The 6,572-nt window shown below is 62.2% G+C and overlaps 1 protein-coding gene across 1 annotated transcript; it reads left to right on the top strand.

The window, feature by feature from the left end:
• The first annotated feature begins 333 nt into the window (after positions 1 to 333).
• UBALD1 (UBA like domain containing 1) lies at positions 334 to 5,603 on the top strand. Its single transcript, XM_045784480.2, has 3 exons — positions 334 to 681; positions 4,113 to 4,175; positions 4,510 to 5,603. The coding sequence occupies exons 1-3, from the start codon at positions 412 to 414 to the stop codon at positions 4,861 to 4,863; spliced, it is 687 nt and encodes a 228-aa protein (XP_045640436.1). The 5' UTR covers positions 334 to 411; the 3' UTR covers positions 4,864 to 5,603.
• The last annotated feature ends 969 nt before the right edge of the window (positions 5,604 to 6,572 follow it).

Consider the following 6,572-nt stretch of genomic DNA (forward strand, 5'->3'; position numbering starts at 1 on the left):
ACCCACATCACGAGTGCACGATACGAGCTTCTGCTCGGGGCGCTGGGGAGACCGGAAGGCTTCCTGGAGGCGGTGACTTTCTGCAGCGCCCTCAAGGGCACATTCATTCATTCAGTGAAGGAGTATTTATTGGCGCCTACTGTATGCCAGGCCTTTGGGGCTGTACATCCTAGTGCTTAACGATATGTGCCAAAATTTCTAGGGACCCCTCTCCAAGTGCGCGCCCATTCAACAGAGGAATGTCAGGCACAGCGGGCAGAGACGCCAGCGGCCTCCGCCTGCCGCACCCCCACGAGCCTCTGTAAGAGCCCGCAGACGCGCCCGCCCGCTTCCGCACACAGCAGGGGCAGCGTCCGGACACACCTCCCTGCGCCCCCCGGCCGGCCGCGGCGCGGGACTACATCTCCCAGCATGCCCCCGCGGCCCCGAGCCAGGCGAGGCTCGGTGAGTCAGAGCCGCACAGTAAATATTTGTATTAGCCGGAGCCGGCTCGCTAATGGTGGACGCGTGAGGCGGAGGAGCGCGGCGGCGGGAGGCAGCGGGCAGCGCGGCGGCGGCGCCATGTCCGTGAACATGGACGAGCTCAAGCACCAGGTCATGATCAACCAGTTCGTGCTGACGGCGGGCTGCGCGGCCGACCAGGCGAAGCAGCTGCTGCAGGCGGCCCACTGGCAGTTCGAGGTGCGCGCCTGGGCCGGGGCCGGGGCCGGGGTTGGGGTCCGGGTCCGTCCCGCCAACCGCGCGTGTGCGGGCCGGTGTGGACACGTGCCGGTGCGCGCTCCGCCCGGGCCGGGCCGGAGCCGCGCACTCAGCCCGGTCTCCCGGCGGCCGCGCGCCCCGGCTGCCGGGCCCTAGCGCGCACACGCGGCGTGCGGGTCCGGCCGAACGGCGCGGCCGCGTCTACGCGGCCCCCGGAAACGCCGCCCGCGCGGAATGCGCGGGAGGGGCGGCCCGCCCCCGCCGGTGCCCCGAATCCCCGCCTCCCCCCGCGTCCCCGGGCGGTCGGGATGCGGGGATCCCCCCTCTTTTGTTCGGGTAACGGCCAGGGCGGGGCGGCGCCGCGGCCCGGACGGGCAGTCGGCGGGCGGCCGGAAGGAGGACGCCCCGGGCTGGGACCGCGCGCCGCCCCCACCTCAGTTACTGCGGAGCAGGACAGGGTGCCCCGGGGCCAGCGGGTAGAGCTTCCCCGCTCAACTGGGTCTGAGGTTCTGCGTGCCCGGGGGGTAGCTCGGTGGCGCCTGTGTCCACGTACATGTGCATTTGTATTTACGCACGCGCCACGCTACGTGTGGGCATGTTAGCGTGTGTGTAAACAGCAGTCCACCCGGCGCGCGGATGCGGGATGTATGTGTTCCGTGTACACACACGTCACCAATTTTTTTTTTTTAGCCCACGCGTGTACACATACGAGTGTACCGGTGCCGTGTTGGAGCCCCACACTCTAGCTACGGGTGTGCATTCGCGCACCCCGCCCCAGAGGCGTGCCCGGGTGGCCGCCTCTGTGCTGGCCGGGGAATCTACCTGCACAGTGCATGGCGTGGTTTACATGGCTCAGTAGCTTTCAGTCAGCTGGGCAGGAGGTGGGGCTGCCCCAGTCAGGACCCCACCCACCAGGCCTCCCTGACCCATAGGGCACTAGTGCCCACGGCTTGTGCTGCCAAGAGGCCACCTGGCTTTGCCTAGCTCCACTGCCCCAGAAATAACCCAGGGTGGTATCTAGGAAAGAGGCCAGAGTCCTTGAGCTCCACCCCTCACAGGTGTAAGGTCACAGCCCAGCCAGTGTCTGTGCCCAGCCAGGGCCCAGGAGCCTGGTTTCCTGATGGGGAGCCATCCCAGGGAAGGTGTTTGGGTCTTCTGAGAGGACAGTGAGCCAGGGGATTCCAGGGCTCCTTTCCTGAGAGTGGGATGGGGATCTGAATTCCAGCCCAAAGGTTTGGACAGCCTGGGGAAGCACTGGCCTGTCCAGCCCAGTGGGTCTTTGCTCACCAACGTCTACCAGAGCTCTTAGGAGGGACTGCTCACCCCGTGTGGTCCTCACACCACAAGATGGGTGGCTGCTCGCCCTGGGCAAGCCCCTTCTCTCCTCTGGCCTCAGTTTTCTCTGCATTTTCAGTGTGGGAGTTGACCTCTAAGAAGGGAATGGCCACTCCCTCACCCCACCACCCCCCCTAGGGCCTGCAGCCCCACCCTGCAGGAAGCTCCCTAATCAGCCTGTTTGTCTCAAGGGCTAGATGTGGCAAAACTTGTAAAACCACATTCATGGCAGTTTGAGTCCACATCTGCATACATGGCTCCCTCCCTGTCTGGGGCTGGGCAGGCAGGTGTCTGGTGGGAAGCACTTTGTCTGTTTGGACTCTCAGTCCAGCACAGAGCCTGGTACCTGCTGGGGTGTCTCTCAGCATGGGTTGGTGCCACTTCATCACGGGGAATTAAAAATGTAGCTTGAGGATTGAAATGCCTGGGGAAAACTGTCCCCAAGAGGGCCAGGAGCTGCCTGCAGACTTGGTACTTCTGGTGGCCCCTGGGGGAGGAGCCATATGCTCTGGGCTCCCTAAGTCTCCGTTTCACATCTGTAAAATGGAGGATATGGATACTAGGTAGGTTCACTTAAGGTGAAAATGGGGTGCGGGCCCCAAACCATAGGTCCTTGCATGAAAGTGAGTGAGGGGTTTCTCAGGGCTACCCCTCCCCCTCTGGTAACCTTTCCTGCAGGCTCACAGGCTGAGGGTTGACCCAGCCAAAGGCCGTGTTTTTGGGTCATTTCTCTGTGATTCAGGTGTTAATGAGGACAGGCGGCTGCAGGGGAAGGGGGACCTGTGTGTTTTAAGTGGTGGTGCTTTAAGGCAGCAGAAGGTTCTCACTGGAATCCTCACTCAGGTGGCCTTTGGATCTACTATTGGGAAGGAATGGTTTGGGTGTGTCCCCTGGGGCTCCCAGGTGGGATGGAGTCCTGAGGAGGTACTTAACCCCAGCCCGTTCCCACACCCTGTTTGGGGACACTGGGGTAGGACCTCTCCAGCAGGAAATTCCCAGAAAAATTCATTTGAATATAAAAAAATAACAAAATCCCAGGGCAGGCCCTGGGAGCCAGCTTGGTCTGGCTATGCTGGGGACAGGGGGGGAGGGGGCGGCAGGCAAGGGATTGGGCTGGGCTGTGTTTGGGGGGCAGGGAGCCTAAAAGGGTGGCGATGGAGGGCAGCTGGGGCTGGGCCTGTGACTTGGCAGGGCCAGGCAGACCCTTCACACACTCCCTCACCCAGCACTTTCGCAAGAGCAGTTGGCTCCCTTATTTTCCTCAACACCCCTCCTGCAGGCCCATTGCCAGGACAGACCAAATGCAGCACCTCCCTCAGGGGCTCCTGGAGTCCCCTCTTGCCAGTCCCCCGTGGCCTCCAGATGAGCTTGTCTGACACAGGCCTGTGCTCTGCCTCCTTTCCCACTCCCCTTCTCACCACCCTGGGTGCAGACCCCTTTCTCCCATCCTCCTGCTCTGCACTTGAAGAACATTCCAAGGGAGGCTTGGGTGAGTGGGACAACGAGCGGAAAACCCAGACCAACCTACATAATTCTGGCTCTGTGAACTGGAATGTGGATCTTACGTTATTGCAGCCAGGGAGGGGAATCTAGAAACCACCCAGTCCAGTCTCCTTATGGTGCAGTTGGGGAAACTGAGGCCCAGATCATGGCAGGCTCCTGTGACCAGCCAAGGAGAGGGGCAGGCAGGTCTTAGACTTAACATCTGGGAGTCTTTGCTGTTGCCACTCAGAGTTGGTGATGGTCAGGCTACAATCTCAATCAAAGGCTGGTGTCCGCTAAAGGCCTTTCCCTGTGAGACTGGGAGAGGGTGCTGCCTGCCCCCTTCCTGAGGTCACAGTGACCACATCAGGTGAGTGCGAGCTGAGGCAGGCAGCGTTGTGAGTGTCTTTACCCCCCTCCAGACCTGCCCGGAGCCTGTGGCGTCTCCTTGGGGGGTGGCAGGCGTCAAGTGGTGACAGGCACACTCCTTCCACTCACTTCTCCCACTCGGTAGCCAGGCCCAGGGCCGCTCCAAGCCCCAGAGATTCTGGAAACAAGGACCTGAGGATAATGAAATCTGGGCCTTCTTTCCACAGACGGCCCTCAGCGCCTTTTTCCAGGAGACCAACATCCCCTACAGCCACCACCACCACCAGATGGTAAGTGTCCCTGCGCCCCAGGGGTGGCGATAGGGGGTGCTCCTGGTTCAGGGCAGGGAAGCCTCGCTCCTCCGAGGAAGCTCAGTGGCTCTCTGCTGTGGAGGGTCCTCTTCGGAGACTGCCCGTGGGTGTGGTGGGCCAGTCCATAGCAGCTGCACCTTCCCTCTGTGAGCCCTGAGCTAGTGGACTGTCTCACGGAGCCAGGATGCAGCCAGGGAAGAGGCACAGAAGCTCCCAATAGTGGCTGAGTGTGGGTCTCCTAGGAGTCAGCGGGAGGCCAGCTCCCCTCCCAGAAAGGGGTGCTCACCCCACCCTCTCTGTTTTCCCCCCACAGATGTGCACTCCTGCCAACACCCCCGCCACGCCCCCCAACTTCCCTGATGCCCTCACCATGTTTTCCCGTCTCAAGGCTTCCGAGAGCTTTCACGGTGGTGGCAGTGGCAGCCCAATGGCCGCCACGGCCACGTCCCCCCCGCCACACTTCCCCCACGCCGCCACCGGCAGCTTCGCGGCACCCAGCTGGCCAACTGCGGCCTCGCCTCCAGGGGGGCCACAGCACCACCAGCTGCAGCAGCCGCCCATGTGGACTCCGGCACCCCCCTCCCCAGCGTCAGACTGGCCACCCTTGGCCCCCCAACAGGCCGCTTCAGAACCGAGGGCCCACCCTGCGATGGAGGCCGAGAGATAAGGGAGGCCCCTCCCCCCTCCCGGAGGCCAGGACCCTGTGGGGCGGGGGAGAGGATGTCTCCGCGGGCCCCCTTCACCCTCCTCTGTCTGCACCCCCATTCCCCGGAGCCCTGGAGGGGAGAGACTGGACCCTGGTGCCAGCACACAGGCTGCCCGCGCACAAACATGGAAGCGCGGGCACGGGGCACCCACCTTGCATGGATTTGGTTCAGAGTCGTCTTGGTGCTGGTGGACAGAACTTCAGAGAACAAGCAGCCTTTGCCAGAGGACTTGCTCGCCCTGCCCCACCCCAGGGGGCTGCGGAGAATCGCCACAGCAGCGGAGACTTGGCTGGCTCCTGCCTTGGAGCTCCTTGGGGGCCAGCAGGCCTAGATCCCCACCCTCGGGAATGCAGAGCCTTCTCCGCATGTGTGTGTGTAGCTGTGTCTGTATTTATATGTATGTCACTCTTCAAGAAGCAACCTAGTTTATGGGGCAGCTGGACTTTGCATGTTAGAGTGAGCCCCCAAGCCCCTTGCCCGCCACCCCTCCCCCCAGGGCCCTGCTCCTTTCTCCTTCCCCTTTGCCAGCCAACCTTGCTGTTCCCTGCAGAGAAAAGAATGGTGGGAAACTCCAGGACTCTTCCCACCCATTCCCCAGCGCCTGCCTGCTGGGGCTGCCTGCATGCCTCCCCCAGAGCCCGGGGGTACCTCACACCCTTTCCCTTCCCCCTTTTAACAACAGAGAAGAGAGTTCAAACCACCACCAGCCTCTGTGGTCTTGCCTCGCATCCTGAGCTTTGCTTCCTGCTGGCTCCATGTGAAGAGGCAGGGCACTGACAGCCCAGAGCAGAGGGTACCCCACAGTCCCTCCTGGCTCCATGGGGCTCCTGTCTGCTGCTGTGTTTTTCAACCACAACGTGGCTCTGGAACCTTTCTGCCCGTCCAAGGCTCATCCCGTGAAGTTGGTTCCTGGCCTGTGTTCCCAGAATCCCTGTCTCCTACCCATCCTGCCCCCCTCTGTCCAGCTGGACTGATTCTGAGCTCCAGGGCTAACAACTGCCTTCCGGACTGCTTGGGTTTCATATAGGACCTTCCTTAGTGTCTTAGGGTCCCAGTGGCTGGCTGCAGGCTGGACTCTCCAAGCCCAACCTCCAGCAAACATGCCGGTAGGGCAGGGCCCTCCCCCTGGGGAGGTGCATATCTTCTATGCAGAGCCAGTGGGGGCTCGTGACAGGAACAGGACGAGCCCAGGGCAGAGTCCAACCTGCAGCTCAAACCTTTGGTCACGAAGGAGACTGGCAACCTAGGAGGAAGAGACAGGATCCCAGCCACTCCCATGCTAGGTTGGGGCAGACACCTGCTCTTACCCCACGGGAGAAGCCAAGGGTGCTCCACTCTGTGCAAACCCTCCCCCCCGGCTGCCCTTGCTGGGGAAGGGGCTTCCTGGGGCAACCTCAGCCTTGCACCCCTTATGAGGGGCTGGGTTTTGGGGAAGGAGGGAGGCCAAGGTCTCTGCCCAACCTTCAGTATAGGCAGACCTCACTCTAACTTAGGATAGCCTGCCCGGCGCCCACCTGGTACCTGCCTGGCACCTTGGTCTTCTGTGGATGGCACCTTGGTTGGAGAGTTTCTTCTATTTCAGAAGGTCTCCTTGACTGACGTCTTCTCTGTGTTCCCCACTGGCAGTCCGGCCCTTGCTCCCAGGGAGGGGCTGGGCCTTGTGATGAGG

The sequence above is a fragment of the Ursus americanus genome, chromosome 2, assembly GCF_024610735.1.
Source record: "Ursus americanus isolate L20-20 chromosome 2, mUrsAme1.1.p, whole genome shotgun sequence".
Taxonomy (NCBI): domain Eukaryota; kingdom Metazoa; phylum Chordata; class Mammalia; order Carnivora; family Ursidae; genus Ursus; species Ursus americanus.

Bases quoted from the DNA above. Each gene is read 5' to 3' on its own strand.
- UBALD1 (XM_045784480.2), top strand. From the start codon at position 412: ATGCCCCCGCGGCCCCGAGCCAGGCGAGGCTCGGTGAGTCAGAGCCGC. The intron at 682-4,112 runs GTGCGCGCCTGG...TTCTTTCCACAG, and splicing joins CGGCCCACTGGCAGTTCGAG to ACGGCCCTCAGCGCCTTTTT. The intron at 4,176-4,509 runs GTAAGTGTCCCT...TTCCCCCCACAG, and splicing joins GCCACCACCACCACCAGATG to ATGTGCACTCCTGCCAACAC.